The sequence below is a fragment of the Talpa occidentalis genome, unplaced genomic scaffold (assembly GCF_014898055.3).
Source record: "Talpa occidentalis isolate TD23 unplaced genomic scaffold, MPIMG_talOcc4v2.1 talOcc4.1578, whole genome shotgun sequence".
Classification (NCBI taxonomy): Eukaryota; Metazoa; Chordata; class Mammalia; order Eulipotyphla; family Talpidae; genus Talpa; species Talpa occidentalis.
Genome location: NW_023601629.1, coordinates 1 through 18235, shown reverse-complemented (window position 1 = coordinate 18235; position 18235 = coordinate 1). Strand labels below are relative to the sequence as shown.

The 18235-nt window shown below is 38.1% G+C and overlaps 1 protein-coding gene across 1 annotated transcript; it reads left to right on the top strand.

Moving 5' to 3' along the window:
* The first annotated feature begins 2563 nt into the window (after positions 1-2563).
* On the top strand, positions 2564-18190 carry LOC119246918 (structural maintenance of chromosomes protein 2-like). Its single transcript, XM_037513167.2, is given in 8 exon segments — positions 2564-2836; positions 3658-3885; positions 4449-4602; positions 5724-5845; positions 7014-7052; positions 17435-17508; positions 17510-17543; positions 17987-18190. Coding segments are annotated over 7 exon segments (690 nt in total). The 5' UTR covers positions 2564-2836; positions 3658-3717; the 3' UTR covers positions 18086-18190.
* The last annotated feature ends 45 nt before the right edge of the window (positions 18191-18235 follow it).

The window sequence follows — 18235 nt, the reverse complement described above, 5'->3', positions numbered from 1 at the left end:
AATTTTCATTTTAATAAGTACTTTTAGTGAAGGTAATTAGATGGCTATATTCTTATAACTTTCCCAAAGTCCTTATTAAGCAAAAGTGCATGCACATATACGTTTTATTCACTTAAATATCAAGTAGTTATTAATGTACTAAATAAATGCAAAGGTTAATACTGTCTGCTTAATGCTTAAAATTTTCACTGCAAGAAAAACTTCATTTCTCAACCTTATACTTGTTGGCAATAAAATTCCATATTCACAAAGTGAATAAATGAAATAGACACAACTAAAAATAAATGTATTAAATAGAATTGATATAAGTGAGGAGCTGTGGAGTATAGAAGATGCAGAATCAAAGTGAACAAAGATAACTGCTTAACTGTATTGATGTTGGGCCATAGTAAGGCTGATAATGACTGACTTTACAGAAAGAGATAGGATAGGAAATAAATGAATTCTTTCTCAAACTCCACCCCCCAAAAAAACTTATGTCAACTGAAATAATTGTTGTGAAACATGCCAAGTTTAGGGAAAGAAATTTATTAAAGAGGCTATTCAGAACCAAACTTAGGGTCCTACTTAGTTTGGAAGTGACTAGTCCCTGTTCTCCATCACAGTTTTTGATTTATATAGGTAAGTTACTTACAGAGAAAGAATACATAATTATTTAACAAAGGAGAGAAGACATCTAGCTAATTTTCTAACATTTTCAGTTAACTAAAGAGTCTGATTTCTAACAAACAACTGGTTAAAGAAAAACACTGTTCATAACTTTAAAGCAATCCCTTGGATTTACAGTCAGTTTAGTCAGAGAGATCTGTTTAGGAAGATGTAAGGACCCAAAATTATTTGAATCTTATTCTAAAAGTACCATTGCAGAAGTGGTACCATTATTCTAAAAAGTACCACTGCAGAAGGCCCATTATTTCATATTCTTTCCTACAACTGTCAGACATGACAGGCCTCTGTGAACATTCCTTTGTTTCTTACTCCAGGGATTTTCAGTGAATGAGAATCGATGTCTACAAACTCCATCTTCTGGAAATGACCCTGGAAGAGTGAAGGTAGACATTTTCCAACAGAATTTTCTTTTCACAGTGCACTTATTTTACTTTTAAATGAGAAATTCTAACACAGGCGCATTTCTTGATAGTTTAAGACCTGTGCCCAATACGTAGCCACTCCGGGGCCAAGAGAGAAAACTTTCAATGTGTAGCCTAAAACAGCATACAGGATGCACCAACTTTTTTTTTTTTTTTTTTAATTTATTTATGCATACAAGAACGGGGATACAGGCCAGAGAGAGGTGCGAGGGGTGAGAGGATTCACACCAGAGATGAAGTGGGGAGCAGAAAAGGCAGACTGACTGAAATACACTGCTGAGTGGAGCAGGGGGTGAGTCAGGAGAGGTCTGCTGCACCATATGGGTAGTTCCTGGGCCAAGGAATCTAACTGGTGCTGCAGCATGATGCTGCTGAGTTGCTTCATAGGTTGTGTGTTAAACCCTTGTGTGCACCAGGGAGGCCCAAGATGCACCAACTTTTTATAAATCAACTAGTACAGAAACCACACCCACTGAAGCTAAGCCTTTCCAAATCTATTAGTATCAATGTGCTTAACTGTGGGAAATTTTTTTTTTTCAAGTAATATATACACTACAACAGCAGTAACACTTGTTTTAGCACTACTGGATTCTTTCCCCCCCCAAAAAAAAAAAAAAAAAAAGAAGTACTATAAAAATTTAGGAGTAAACGCTCTAGAGCAAGGCTGCTTGGGAACACATTCCTCCTCTTCCAGTAACTACTCACGTTCTAACCCTTCCTCCGACTCAGTTTGCTCATCTGTAAAATGAGAACGCAACACACGTTCATAGAGTTGGTGTGGAGGATTTTTGAACATATTCAAACCCAGGCTGGTGCAAATTGGTAACAAATCTACTACGGTGCCAAACTTTCCCCCATAGCTGTCCAGCCATTGAGCGCTACGGCTCTTTAGAAGTGCGGCGAACACCTATTGTCCAGCACCGCGTACCCGCGACTATACCAATTTCCCGCCCAGAAGTGCTCAACGCTGCACCGTCGTCCCTCTGCACTTGGAAACGAGATGAAAAAGCCCGCCAAGGTCAGAGCCTGCGCGGGGCGGAGCCCGAACGCGACCCACAGATCTCAGAAGCCTGGCGCCTCCCAAGCCCCAACAAAGCGCAGCTTCCATTCTGGGAGAAGCTGAGCCAACACCGAGAGATTCTGAGGCTTCTGACCCAGAAGAACACTTTCCAAAGAAGCCCCCGCCTCTGCCCGTCCGCCGCCCGACACACAGCAGTTAGCGCTGGGTGGAGGTGTGGGGGGAGCGCCCCGCCCTGGAGGAGGCGGGGTCTCCAAAACGTGGGCCGGGGCGGGGCGGGGCCTGCGACGCGCGGGGTCCTGCGGTTGCGATGCGGGGCTGTCCGAGATGTGCCGGACGCCGATCTCAACATTCGCCGCCTGCCTGTTTCGTCCTCAGGCACGTGCTGTGGCACTCTCGGAGCTTTCTTGGTCGCGACTCTCTTTTCTATCTCCCGTCTCTTTGATTGTGCGATACGAAAGAAAAATGGAACCCCCGTAAGCCAGGCATCTCGTAGGCACCCGCCGAAGAAACAGGCAAGGGACGTGGGGTCCTTTGCTCGCGCCGAAATTCAAAGAAATAAATAGTTCCGGCGCTGGTTCTGGACGCGGGCGAGTGTTGCTGCGGCTATGGTGGAATTTGCTTCCTAGCGCCCGGGGTTGGGCAGCGTTGTGGGCTCTCCGCCCCGGTGACCAGGGCCTTTCTTGTGAGCCTCAGGCCCGGGCAGCTTGGCGCGGCGGGGAGGCAGGTGCGTGCGCGCGGCCTGTTGGGCCTAGCCTGGCACTTGTGGCGGGAGTCGGGTGGGGGCGGGGGGAGAAAAGCACGGAGTGACCTAGGCTGGAATTAGCCTCAAGGGTTCCAGGCAGGACAAGTAGTTTTTCTGCAGCCTTGGAGTCGGGCGAAGAAGTGTTGGCTGAAAGGTGTGGTTAGGCGAGGAAATAGCTGTGAGTAAAAGCAGGAAACTGAAGGATATCTGGAATTTATTTAATAAATATTCGCTGACCCCTCTTACCCTGCATAAAGGTGTGGAGGTTGGCGAAGAACCTAGAGGAACTTACACTATAAATTGGGGAGACCTATCTTAGTGTGTGTTAATGCAAGGAAGGAAATAGAAATCAGTGAGGGGGTGGGTAGAGGTGTCTTTTTATATAGGGCGGTCAGGAAGCATCACAGCAAGATGACGTTTGAGCAGACCTAAGTGCAGTAGAGTAAGCCTGCCTGTATTTGGGAGAAGCATGTGATGGAAAGAGGGAATGAAATGTAAAAAAAAAAAATCAGTAGTCTGTATTAGGTGGGATATGGTAAACAGGGAAAGAGAAGCCTGGAGGCCTAAGTAGTTCACTGCCAGGTTGAATTAATGGTTTAATTAACTGGTGGTCCCCAGGAAAGGGGAGTTTCCCTGTTACAGTACTAACTTGTCTGTTTTTAAAATGGAGAAAGGTATCTTTATATCCGAATAAATAGCTCGGCAGGTGGGTATTTTATTTCTATTAAACCGTCATTCTTATGTTTTAGTCTTTTGCATTCCAGGTTTACATTCCGCTTATGTGTTGTTTCTGTTTTGTACAGAACTCCTGTGACCTGTTTGATTCTTAGTAGAAACTGACTTATCCGGCCCAGTAGGAAAAAATGCATATTAAGTCAATCATTCTTGAAGGATTCAAGTCCTACGCTCAGAGGACTGAAGTCAATGGTTTTGACCCCCTCTTCAATGCCATCACTGGTTTAAATGGTAGTGGAAAATCCAACATATTGGACTCCATCTGCTTTTTGCTGGGTATCTCTAATCTGTCACAGGTAAAGTATAAGCTTTCTGAAAAACTTCAGTTTAAGCTTGACGGGAATCCTCTTTGAACTTGGAGATTATTGTCAGTATTTTCTATTCATTTACCCTTTTCACTTTATGATCTCATGCATCACTGCAGTCCTTTAAAGGTGAGCATTACTCCATTTTGGGGGTGAGAAAGTAGAAACTTATCGAAGGTTCATTCTCTTAAGATGTTTGAAGCATCACTCAACCTAACACATTCTCCCTTTAAAAGTCAGTCTCATTCCAGAATCCAGCATTATATTGTCTTTTTAAAGTCTACTGAAATTGAATGAATAGGCATTGCGGTTATTCAAATGAACGTTTGTTAAGAAACAAATGGAAAACAATTCAGGGTTCAGAAATCCAATGGAGAAAGGTGCCAATTGCAGATAGTTACCTCTTCTCCTTACTTGCTTTGCCAGAGACTGTGACAGCCTTTCTTTAGCTGCTTAATGAGTACCACATAGGTGGTTTTCCAACAGCAAGAATCTTTACTGATGTTTAGTGCAGTATGGGGTTTTGTAATTGATAAACTGTTCCTTTATTTTAGGTTCGTGCCTCTAATTTACAAGATTTAGTTTACAAAAATGGGCAAGCTGGTATTACCAAAGCCTCAGTGTCAATCACTTTTGATAATTCTGACAAAAAGCAAAGTCCTTTAGGATTTGAAGTTCATGATGAAATTACAGTAACAAGGCAGGTGAGTGGTTATTAAATGTTTGGATACTTAAGAATTGGTGTCTGTTGTGTTTTTTGGCAGTATGACTCTGCTGAGTAAAACAAAATTCCTTAAAAATATCCTTCTTCTGTTAAAATTTTGATCAAGAATATTTCACTATTAGCCAAGAGAATTGAAAGGGATGTGAAAACTAATGCTTCTAGGATAAGCACTTAACTATTCTTAAATCTTGAACCAAACTTAAATTTTCCATCTGTGCTAGATCAACTCTAGCTCTTGGAATCTTGTTATCTCTGAGGTAACCCAATTTGTTTTTTTCCGGTCTAATTATAAGCTTATTATAGTGTAGTGATATACATGTGAGTGAGTAGGTGTAATCTTATGCCTCTGAATCACATACAGTATTGTAAACCAGTATTATTTAAAATACCAAAACACATATGCACACAGTTATTCCTGTAAATTGAGCCAAAATGCCATCCTTAAGTTTCACACATTGAAGTAAATCTAATTTCATATTTTAAAATTTATTTTTTAATATTTTATTTTATATAATTCTTACATCATTTTTCATCTTTGCACAATGTGTGCATTTTCATTATGGTTATATTTCCCATACAGTTGCACCCTCCCCCTTATTTTGACTCTAGTCCTTCCTCTCCCTGTCCCTCCCCCTAATCTTTCAAGTACTCACGTGTCTTATTAAAAATTTTAGAATCTTGTCAATGTTTAATACCACATTGCTTGCTTTTAGTTTTTAGTGTGTGACTTCTGTTCATTTGGAAATTAAAGAGATAGAGGGGTTAGTTAGCCTCTAAATGTAGAAAGAGGATAATCGGGGGTAGATAATTTATATATACTTGGAAACGTGAAGCTAGAAGTGACCTAGAGACCTAGTCCAATGCAGGTGAGGTTGGGAAGTTTGAAGGTGATTGCCTAAATAGTTAGGAAAGGTCCCTGGATTAGAAGCCAGTTGTCCTGAAGCAATTTCATGTATTTTGGGCCATGTAACTTCCTCCACTATTGACTTGGGGTTGGTTTTATTTACCGTTAATTGGGCAGAACCAAAAAATAATATATTTGGTAATTTATTGTCTTAGCTCAATATGTGTGTCTTCATTTATACCTTAAAACTTCCCCTTCTAGGTGGTTTTGGCGGCAGAAATAAATATTTAATCAATGGAGTAAATGCAAACAATACCAGAGTACAGGATCTGTTCTGTTCTGTTGGCCTTAATGTTAACAACCCACACTTTCTCATCATGCAGGTATTTCATTTCACTTTTATTATGGTTTTGATACCTTTTTTTTGTAGTTATTACAATAAGAAGTGCTTGTTTCCCCTTTAAATATATTTACTCTTGTGTTTGGGCACTGTTAAGAAATGTGGGTTAGTTATTTGTACTGATAAATTCTAACATGTTGTATACATCTGAATGGTGAAGAATGTATGGAAATAATCTTGACTACTTTGTTACAAGAACAGTACATGCTCATTGTAAAGACTAAAAATTATCACACTGTCCTTTTTTAAAGTATTGGATTACAGCTATACTTTAAATCTTTTTATTTAAAGTATTTCAAATCTTTATTAAACTTTCAATCTTTAATAAAGATTTGAAGCCATTTAAAGTTTAATAAAGATTTGAAACCATTTAAAGTTTAATAAACTTTAAATGGTTTTCTTCTTTAGAAGTTTGTGCAAATGAAAAATAAAGGCTAATGTCATTTTGTACTTACATTATCTCACTTGCCTCATTCAGCTGTCTTTTGAGAGAATCAAAGCAAAATCATCTGTAGGTTTCTAATGAGACCAAAGTAAAAATATTTTCACTATATTACAGTTTGAAAGCCGAAAATTTACTTCAAATGAAATCGGAATCCTTAGAAATATGATTTTCTGAGTGTTGGGTAGCAGGTTCTTTGAATGGGGGATTGTTTATTTGTTTCATTGGTATTGAATGCGTTTTATGACTTTCTGGCATATTGAAATGAAACATTTTACCATTCTATGTGAGACCCAGAAATACTATGTTAGAAATTACTTTGAAGGACTGTCATTTAAAGAAATCAAGAAATGTTAAATAGTAATATTAAGATTTATGTCTACACTTAACTTTTGGAATTAGATGCTTCTATCTTAAGATACCTGTTTTCAGAAATATGGTAAGAGTTAACTTTGTATCATTTAATAACATATAATTTCTATTACTGGTAAATAAGAAAATGAACAGCAAAGTTTTGGAATTCTAGAATTATGAAGTACCTTTGGTCTCAAATCTAAGCAGAGAAAAATCTCATATAGGTAGACTAAAGTATGCCCAAAAGATTGTTTTATATTAGTAAACAACAGATTCAGGGAAGATAAACATATATGACTTTGTTTTACTTCTGTAATTTATTATCATGATAGTAAGTTTGACATTTTATTTTCAGGGCCGAATTACAAAAGTATTGAATATGAAACCTCCAGAGGTAAGAATGCTATTCTTATTTTAATCTTGTAGGTAATCAGTTATTTTACATAATTTCTTTCATTAAAATTCTTGGAAGCATTGTTTAGGCATGATTAGTCAAGAAAGTAGTTTAGTTTTGTTGGGGTTTTTTAATTCAGCGATGCCTAATTTTATGTGTGTGTGTGATGTACATCATCACCCTTCTGAGCTTTAGTATCCTCATCCATAAATTGAAGTCAGTGTCCTTATGCTAGGTTTGTTGTGAAGTTTAAATGCGAATGTTTAAAGGTTTGGGACATTGTTAAGCAGATTGTTAAAAATTGAGATGTAATTAACATATAACATTATATTAGTTTTAGGTATACAACATAATGACTTGAAATTTGTAAATATTGCAAATTGGTCACCATAGTAAGTCTAACATCCATTATTACACTCTTCGCAACTTTTAGTATCTATTATATATAATATATATTACACTATTTTAATTTTAACTATAGTCACCATGCGATATATTATATCTTTAGGACTTTTTGTTTTTTAGTAGAAAGTTTGTACTTTTTGACACTTGTGCCCATTTCATCCACTTTCTGTCATCCTTACTTCTGGCAACCCCACCAATTTGTTCTCTGTATCTGTGAGTTCAGTTTTTGTTTGCTTTCATATTCACATATAAGTGAGACCATAGAAATTTGTTTTTCTGTCTGACTTATTTCAGTTAGTATAAGATCCCCAGAGTCCGTCAGTGCTATCACAGTGGAAAGATTTCCTTTTAATTTATGGCTTAGTAGTAGTTCATGGTGAATATGTATCATATTTTCTTTATCCTAGTTCATGGTGAATATGTATCATATTTTCTTTATCCATCCATGGAAATAAAGGTTGCTTGCATGTTTTGGCTATTGTAAATAATGCTGCATGGAGCATTGGGTGCACCTGTCCTTTCAACTTAATGTTTTTGCCTTTTTGACAGTGCAATTACTAGTTTTAAATTTTTGAGGCACCTCCATACTGTGAAACATAGTGGCTGTACCTGAAACATTCTTTTAAGCAGTATGCAAAGGGCTATTTTCTTTACACTTGTTTTTTCCTGCCTTTTTTGTTTGTTTTTTAAGAACAGCCATCCAAACTTGTAAAGTGATAATCCATTGTATTTTAACTTAACACTTGCCTGGTGATTAGAGATGTGTTACACCCTTTTCATCTACCTGTTTGCCATCTATATGTCTTTGGAGAAATCTATTTAGATCCTCTTTCCTTTTTGTATTGGATTTTTGCTTTGTTTTTTTTCCCTGTTGAGTTGTATGAAGTCTTAAAAAAAAATTTAAGTCTTTCTATTTTGGATATTAACCCCTTGCCAGATATATGATTTGCAAATAGTTTCTTCATTTCATAGGTTGCCTTTTTCTTTTGTCTATGGATTTTTTTCCGTTATGTTTTGTTTCCTTTGCTGTTCAGAGTGTTTTAATTTGATGTAGTTTTTGGTGCGTGAGATTTAAAAATTGTCACAGTGACTGATGTCAAGGAACTTGACACATTTAGGTTTTCTCCTAGGAGTTTTGTGTGCCCAGTATTAGAAATTTGGATTTTATAAAGTGACCTTTGTCGAGCAGTGTTCCATATCAGAGTTAAACTATAGAAAAAGATTTGAATGAAACTAAATTACATACAATGCGCTTCTTGGGGTTTTAGTGTTTGTTTTCCTCTTGCAAAGATGTTACATGAAGGAAATGGGATATGAAGGAATGAATGTTTTATACAACAAAGACTAGCTATTCTTTTCAATAGAGAAGAGATTAAAAAGACTAATAATTCACATATTCACTCTGGTGTGAACAAAGGTCATAAATTAATTTTTAGACATCTTAAGGGAAAACTTCTAATTTGAAAACTATCAATACATAGAAATCAAGGGGTTTTCAGAGAAATAATCCTTGAGATAGAGATTGATAGAATATAGATACTTCTGAAAAAGGAATGCTAGCAGGATTTTCCATATAATGTTAATATTTACCATTTTGAGAGTGCTTTTCAAAGGATTTTTTTTAATTCTTTTTTTGAAAGATTTATTTATTTTTGCATATAAGAACTGGGGTACAGGGCAGAGGTGCGGGAGTGAGAGGATTCACCAGAGACAGAGTGAGGGGCAGAACAGACAGATTGACTGGAATTCACTGCTGAGGGGAGCAGTGGGTGAGACGGGAGAGGTCTTCTGAGCCACGTGGGTCAGCTCCCAGGCAGGGTATTAAACTAGTGCTGCAGATAGCTTCATAATACTGTGTCTTAACCCTTGCTCCACCAGGGAGGGTCATTTCTGTATTTTGGATATTAACCCCTTGCCAGATATGATTTACAAATAGTTTCTTCATTTTATAGGTTGCCTTTTTCTTTGTGTATGCATTTTTTGTTGTTGTTCTGTTTCCTTTGCTGTTCAGAACATTTTAAATTGATGTTGTTTTTGGTGTGAGATTTAAAAATCATCACAATGACAGATGTCAAGGAGCTCACCACACTGATTTTCTCCCAGGTTTTTATGTGCCCAATATTAGAAATTTGGAGTTTATAAAGTAATCTTTGTCAACCAGTGTTCCACATCAGTTAAGCTGCAGAAAATGATTTGAATGAAAATTACATACAGTGCACTACTTAGGGTTTTGGTGCTTATTTTCTTCTTGCAAAGAGGTTGTATAAAGGGAATGTGGTATGAAGGAATGAATGTTTTGTACAAGAACAAAGACTAGTTTTTCTTCTCAATAGAGAAGACCTAAATAGACTGATAATTCACATATTCACTCTGGTTTGAACATAGGTTATAAATTAATCTTTTTTAATAATTTTTTTAATTTTTTAAGACATTGTTCATTTTTAAACAATATTTGCTTCCCACCCCCTCAGGTGTAGTCCCCATAGAATTTCCTTCACCAGTGCACCCGTGTACCATAACCTCAGTCCCCTGTGTTCCTACCTCTGATTCCTGTCCCTCTGCCTCCTCTGCAGTATGTCTCTGATTTATAATTGTCTGTTTTTGCTTTGTTGTATTTTGTACTGTTAGTATTTTTTTTACACTGATGTCTTAACTTGGTTAAGACATAGTGCTGAAACTATGTGAAACTATCCGATATCTTTCTTTTTCTTCCTGGCTTATTTCACTGAGCATAATTTCTTCTAGCTCCATCCACCTTGCTGTGAATGGCATGAGTTTATCTTTTTTGATGGCTGAATAATATTCCATTGTGTATATATACCACATCTTTCTGATCCAATCATCTATGTTTGGGCATTTGGGTTGTTTCCAAGTGTTGCCTGTTTGTAAATAATGCTGCAATAAGCATAGGGGTAAAGGTGTTCTTTTGGATTAATGTTTTTGTGTCTTTTGGGTAGATCCCTTGGAGTGGAACTGCCTAGTCACATGGTAGCTCCATTTTTAGTAGACTGAGGAACCTCCAGACAGCTTTCCATAGTGGTTGGACAAGTTTGCACTTCCACCAGCAATGTAGGAGAGTTCCTTTTCACCACATCCTCGCCAACATTTGTTGTTTTTGATACGTGCCATTCTTACTAGTGTAAGATGGTATCTCAATGTGGTTTTGATTTGCATTTCCCTGATGTTCCTGGATGTTGAACATTTTTCATATGCCTGTTGGCCATTTGCATTTACTCTTTGGAGAAATGTCTTTTAAGTTCTTCTGCCCATTTCTTGACTGGATTGTGTACTTTGTTTTGTTGAGCCATGTGAGTTCTTTGTATATCTTTGTGATCAGTTGCATGGATTGCAAAATTTTTTTCCCAGTCAGTGGGGTGTCTCTCTGTTTTGGTTAATGTCTCTTTTGCTGTGCAGAAGCTTTTCAGTTTGATGTAATCCCAGGCGTTTATCTTTTCCTTGACTTTCTTTGCTTTGGGTGATGAGTCTTTAAAGATGTTACTGGGATGTATGTCTTGTAGTGTTTTACCTATATTTTCTTCTATGTATTTTGGTTTTAGGTCTTATGTCCAGTTCTTTTATCCATTCTGAGTTGATTTTTGTGCATGATGAGAGATAGTAGTCTAGTTTCATTTTTTTGCACGTGGTAATTCAGTTTTCCCAACACCATTTATTGAACAAACTGTCGATGTTCCATTGCATATTCTTTGCTCCTTTGTCAAAGATTAGTTGTCCATATAAGTGTGGCTTTATATCTGGGCGCTCTATTCGGTTCCATGGGTCTTTGTGTCTGTTTTTGTCCCAGTACCAAACTGTTTTAATTATTAAGGCTTTGTAATTTTAATTATTAAGGCTTGAAGTTTGGAAGTGTGATACCTCCTTTCCCCTTTGTTTTTTCATCAGTAGGGCTTTGTTTGGCTATTCACATTTTTTGTGGTTCCATATGAATTTCATCAATATTTGTTCTATTTCTTTGAAGAATGTCATTGTGATTTTTTATTGGAATAGCATTGAATCTGTAAATTGCTTTTGGTAGAATGGCCATTTTAATAATGTTAATTCTTCCAATCCATGAGCAGGGGATGTCTTTCCATTTCTTTGTCTTTTATTTCTTTTAACAGTGTTTTATCATTTTCTTTGTATAGGTCTTTCACCTCTTTTGTTAGCTTTATTCCCAAGTATTTGATTTTTTTGTTTGAATTATAAAAGGGATGGTTTCTTGATTTCTTCTTCAGCTTTATGTGTATAGGAAGGATACTGATTTTTGTGTGTTGATTTTGTATCCTGCTACTTTACTAAACTGGTTGATTATTTTCAGGAGTTTTTCTGTGGAGTTTTTAGGGTTCTCTATGTATATTATCATATTATCTGCAAATAGTGATAGTTGTACTTCTTCTTTCCCTGTTTGGATTCCTTGTATGTCTTTTTCTTGTTTTATTGCTCTAGCTAGGACCTCCAGTATTATATTGAAGATCACTGGTGAGAGAGGACATCCTTGTCTTCTTCCTGATCTTAAAGGAAAGGCCTTCAGTTTTTCACCATTGAAAATAATATTGGCAGTGGGTTTGTTGTATATGGCTTTTATCATGTTAAGGTATGTTTCTTCTATTCTGAGAATTTCAGGGGCCTTCATAAATGGATGTTGGACTTTGTTGAATGCTTTTTCAGCATCTATTGATATGATCATATGGGTTTATTTTTCTTTTTTTTTTGTTGATGTGTTGGATTACACTTCTCGATTTTCGTATGTTAAACCATCCTTGTGCCCCTGGATGAATCCCACTTGATCATGGTGTTTTATCCCTTTGATGCATTGTTGGATTCTGTTGGCAAGGATTTTGTTGAGGATTTTTGCGTCAGTGTTCATTAGGGAGATTGGCCTGTAATTTTCTTTTTTCTTTCTGTCTTTGGTTTTGGTATTAGTGTAATGCTGGCTTCCGTAGAACATATTTGGTAGTACTCCTTCTTTCTCAATTTTCAGAGAGAGTTTGTGTAGGATAGGCACTAATTCCCTGCTGAACGTTTGGTAGAATTCATTTGTGAAGCTGTCTGGGCCTGGGGTTTTGTTTTTAGGGAGTGCTTTGATTACTGCCTCAGTTTCACTGCTTGTAATTCGTCTGTTTAGGTGTTCAATTTCTTCTTTATCCAGCTTTGGATGATTATATTATTATAGGAATTTGTTCATCTCTTCTAGATTATCAAATTTGTTTGCATATAAGTGTTCATAGTAATCTGATTATTTCTGCTGAGTTTGTTGTGATTTCTCCTCTTTCATTTATAATCCTATCTATATGTGTTTTCTGTCATTTTTTTCTCTGTAAGCCTGGCTAGAGGTATGTCTATTTTATTTTTTCAAAGAACCAGCTTTTGATTTCATTGCTGTTTTGGATTATTTTTTTAATTTCTATTCGTTTATTTCTGCTTTGATTTTTATTTCCTATCTTCTGCTGGCTTTATGGTGTTTTTTGCTGTTTTTTTTTTTTTTTTTTTTTTTTTAAGCTCTTTGAGATATGAGATTGGGTTGTTTCTTTGAGTTCTTTCTTGTTTTTTTTTTTTATTTAAGATTTATTTATTTTTATACAAGAACCCCGGGGTATAGGGCAGATGTGCGGGAGGGTGAGAGGAGTCACCAGAGACAGAGTGGGGAACAGAACAGGCAGACTGATGAAATACACAGCTGAGGGGAGCAGCGGGCGAGACAGGAGAGGTCTGCCGCGCCATGTGGGACCCTCGCCGGCCGGCCAGGATTGAACCCGCACTGCAGAGGCTGTGGACAGCTTCACAGTGCGGCGCTCAACCACCTGTGCCACCAGGGAGGCCCTCTTTCTTGTTTTTTGATGTGAGCCTGTATTGTTACCTATTTTCCTCTTATTACTGCTTTTGCTGCATCCCATACATTCTGGAAAGTGGTGTCCTCCTTGTCATTCAACTCAAAGTATTTTTCAATTTCTTCTTTGATCTCCTCATTAGTCCAGTGGTCTTCCAGTAGTGTGGATTTCAATCTCCATGAAGTGGGAGACTTCCTTGTTTTCTTTTCATGATTTACTTCTAGTTTGATGCCTTTATGATCAGAGAATGATTTGGAATGATTTTGATCTTCATGTATCTGTTGATGTTTGTCTTGTGGCCCAGAATGTGATCGATTGTGGAGAATGATCTGTGCATGTTGAGAAAAATGTGTACTCAGATTTTTTTGGGTGCAGTGTCCTATAGATGTCTGTTAAGTCCATGAATTCTATGTCTTTATTTAGGGCTCTAGTGTCTATTTTTTGTCTCGTTGATCTGTCCATTGGTGAGAATGGGGTGTTGAAATCTCCCACTATATATGTATTTTCTTTAATGTCTGTTTTCAGAGCTGATAATAATTGTCTAATATATTTTGGTACTCCTTCATTTGGTGAGTATATGTTCATGAGTATTATAGCTTCCTGATGTATTGTCCCCTTGATCATAATGTAGTGTCCATCAATGTCTCTTTTTACCTTTTTTAACTTGAAGTGTAGCTGTTCCTGTCTTCTTTTTTTGGTCCATTTGCATGTAGAATTGTTTTCCAACCTTTACTTTAAGTCTGTGTTTATTTTTGTGGTTAAATGTGTTTCCTAGAGAAAGCGGAACGTTGGATTTTGTTTTTTTAATTTGTGTCTCTTTATTGATGAGTTTAATCCATTTACATTTAGAGTTAATATTGATATGTTGGTATCTGTATTTGCCATTTTGTTTGTCTTTTTTGTGATTTCATTCCTCACTTTATTCTGTTCTTAATCATTCCACTGTTGGTTTTGGCTTTAGGACTTCTTGTAGAATTTTTTGGAGTGGGGTTAGTTGGGGTTGTAATGAATTTCTGGAGTCTGTTTGAAAAGGTCCATATTTTTTCTTCATAGAGGAAGGAGAGCTTTATAGAGTAAAGTATTCTTGGTTGGCATTTGCTGTGTTGAAGTCTGCTGAATGTTACTCCATTCTCTTTTTGCCCGTAGTGTTTGTTCAGAGAAGTCTGAGGTTAACCTGATTGATTTTCCCTTAAAAGTTATCTGTTTCTTCCCCCTTGCTAGTTTCATTATTTTTTTTTTTTTTTGTCTTGGACTCTTGCAGGCTTTACTGTTATGTGTCTTGCTGTAGTTTTCTTTTCACTGTGGTAATTGGGTGTTCTCACTTCTGGCATGTCTATATTCATCTCCTTTTTCATGTTTGGGAAGTTTTCTTCTATTATCTCCTTGAATAATTTCTCAGATCCTTTGTCTCCTCACCTTCTAGAATGCCTGTAACTCTTACATTTCCTCTCGTGGAGTCTGATAATTCTTGAATATTGTCCTCATTCTTCTTCCTTTGTACTTCTCTCTCTCTTTCTTTTATTTCTGGTTCTTTTATTTCTGTATCTTCAAGAGTACTGATCCGTTCTTCCATTTCCTCAATTCTGTTTTCAATGCTTTTCCGAGAGCTCTCTGTCTCCTCCAGTAATCTTTTAGTCTCCTCTTTTTATTTCCTTTCTTAAGGTCTCATTTTCGTTCTTCAATTCATTGATATTTTGTCTCATATAATTTTTTTCCTTTCCGTATTCTTTACACTTTTTATCATGATGAATCTAAATTTTCTGACAGGCAGAGAAGTTCTTCCATGTCATTGTTGTTGAGTTCTGGTGACTGATTTTCTTTTTGTGGTGTGTCCTTCCCCTGTGGGCTTGCTCGATTATTTATATTTTTCCTTCTCCCTTCTGTTTGCTTTCTATTTAGTTCTGTGCATTGAGATGTTGTGCCACTGGTGTTGGCGGGCGTCTCTTTGGATTGCTTCTCAAGGGTGTCAGAAACTGTTTACCAGACTGAGACCAGCACTTTAGGCCAAAACTCCACTAGGGTTTTGATGCTGTGGCTGTGTTGCTGGGCTCAGTCTGTTACAGTTCCCTCCCTCCATATTTACTCAGCTCCAGCAGGGAATCAGCTAGTTGGTGATTTTGCTCTGGTCACTAGGTGGCACCAGAGATCTGTACTTGCCAACCTGTGCTTTTCCCCATAGTTCTCTGAGAAACTGGGTGGGGCTGGGGTAGGAGAGCACCTCAACACAGGGGCGGATTGCTCACGCTGGAAGCTGTGTGCCCCATGTTCACCTGTTGCTGTGCCCTGAATTCTGCACTCTAATTCTCAATCCCAGGGTCTCAGATCCAAAACACCAGCTGTCACTCTGTGCAGTGCCCACTGTTACGGCAAATCCCATGCCCCAGATCTTATGCCTGGCTCTCAGTTCCAGAATGGGGTCTTGCTCCATGCCTTGTTTCCATTCTTACCCCTGTTTGTATGGCCTGCCCTCTCTCAGAGCCGGAGGGGGGTTTTTGAAAACCCTGGCTTCCGACTACTAGGAAGTGGGTGATTTTGTTCTGTTCATTAGGTGGCAGCAGAGATCTTTCCTAGTATCCTTCCAGAACTGTGCTTTTGCCCTGTGGGTCTCCTGGCGAACTGAGTGGGGGTGGCGTGGAATGCCTCAACGGTGTGGGGGTGCTGTGTATGCCCTGTGCCGCGTGGTGTGGGGATCCCCCCCGCCCTGAATTTCACTCTCGGTTTTCAGCTCTGAAGCCCTCAGATCTGGGGCGCCGCGGTAGCCCAGTTCAGTGTTGTCAGAAATGGCACCTTTGCACCCTGCTCCAGTGCCCAGGCGCCTGGTTTTTGATAACCCAGTGAGGGTCATTCACCTCAGTGCCGGCTCCCTCACATCTCCCCACAAACCTAGGTCCCAGGGATCTGGGCAGCCACGATCCGCGTATGCTTTTCCAGCGCGGGTGCGCTTTTCCGTGCAAGTTTACTGCCTGGCCTTTGGCTATTTGCAGGTCTCTCTGCGGAGTCCTTTTCTTCCTCCAGTGGCGCCAGGAGCCATTCACTCACCTCCTTGGCGTTCCCGCAGGATTCTCCATAGTTCCCGGTCTTGGGTTGTTGTGCCTGCAGTAGTTCCTTTCCACTCACTGTCCCACTTGATCTCTAGTTTGCTCTTGTTTTTTTGGTTTTTTTTTTTTTTTTCTCCTTCTTATTGGTCGGAGAGTGCCGGCTTTGTGGGTGGCGGAGGGTAGCAAGGTTCTGAGCTTTCCTCTCTTCTCGTCCTCTTTTATTGTAACTTTCCTCTTTGCGCAGTTTGCCAGAGTCGCCCATTTATCTTCCGTGTCCCGGTTCTCCCAGGGACCTGCCGCTTTTCCTCCCTATTAACCGGTTTTATGGGAGAACTTACTGGTAGCGTTTCTCCACCACCATGTTGATCCTCTCTCCCCTTATAAATTCTATCTTTAGACAACATCTTAACGAAAACTTCTAATTTAAAAACTGTCAATACATAGAAATCAAGGTGGTTTCAAAGAAATAATCCTTGAAATAGGAATTGATAGAATATAGACATTTTTGAAAAAGGTATACTGACAGAATTATCCTTATAATGTTAAAACTGATTAATATTTACTTTTTTCAGAGTGCTTTTCAAAGGATTTATTTTTTTAAGTTCTTAAATGTTATGAGGTATTAGTGATACTGTGGATAAAGAAACTGAGGCAAAGAGAATATTACGTGACTTGTTCAAGTTCTGAAAGCATTGCCACAGTTGAGATGCAAATGTTATGCCATTTTTCATCCTCGTAGACATAAAATATGATTGGTCTCACTTGGAAGAATTTTCAGTAGGCACGGCTGTTGAAATCTGAATGATGTTAGTCTTATTTTTGCCTTTTTAGATTTGAATTTGAAGGAAATCAGGAGGGAGAAATTACTGGCTTCAATTTTAAAGAGATGTTTTCTGGAAATTCAGTAGCAGAATTTTTTTTTAGAATTAGAGGCCAGAAATGTTTCTTCAATGTTAGGATTATGCTGGTATGTACATTTTTATGTACTTCCATTATCCATTTTGGCCATTATTTGGTAGGGTGCTAAGGTCAAGGCCTTAAATGGTATTCTTAGTGTGAACTTTATGTAGCGCATTGTCGTGGATTCTTAAAATATTATTCAATGTCATTACAGATTTTGTCCATGATAGAAGAAGCGGCTGGAACCAGGATGTATGAATACAAAAAAATAGCTGCCCAGAAAACTATAGAAAAAGGAGGCTAAGCTTAAAGAAATTAAGACGGTAATGAAATTTATATAAAATGTCTAAATTTTTTTTTAAAGATTTGTTTATTTATTTATAACAAGCACTGGGTACAGTCAGAAGTGCGGAAGGGTGAGAGAATTCACCAGACCAGAGCTGGGAACAGAACAGGCAGATTGACGAAATACACTACTGAGGGGAGCAGTGGGCGCAGCAGCAGAGAGGTCTGTCACGTCATGTGGGACCCTTGTTGGGGGCGCTCGATCGAACCGGAGCTGCAGAGGCTGCGGGCAGCTTTGCAACCCAGTGCTCAACCGCTGCGCCACCAGGGGAGGCCCTATATGAAATGTTTATAAAGAAGACAGTGATTTTTTTTGACATTGCTTTCCTATAAAGAAGGAAATTTTCTCCTATTCATTTTCCTTAGCTCCCATGTTATTTTTCCTAATGGTACTTTACATACTTTTTCCTTTATTTTTTAGATACTTGAAGAAGAGATTACACCAACCATTCAAAAATTAAAAGAGGTATACACTATAGATGTGAAGATAACCAATTATAATGTCTCTCAAAATTGGTGATGTGTTCAGGATCAAACATGAGGAATGAATTGTATACTAAACAGGAATTTTTTTTTCTGGGATGAAATAAGGAATAGAATTAGTACTCTGTAACTCAGCCTTCTGCTTTTAGAGGACATGTACTTTATATCTATTAAGTCATAATGATTT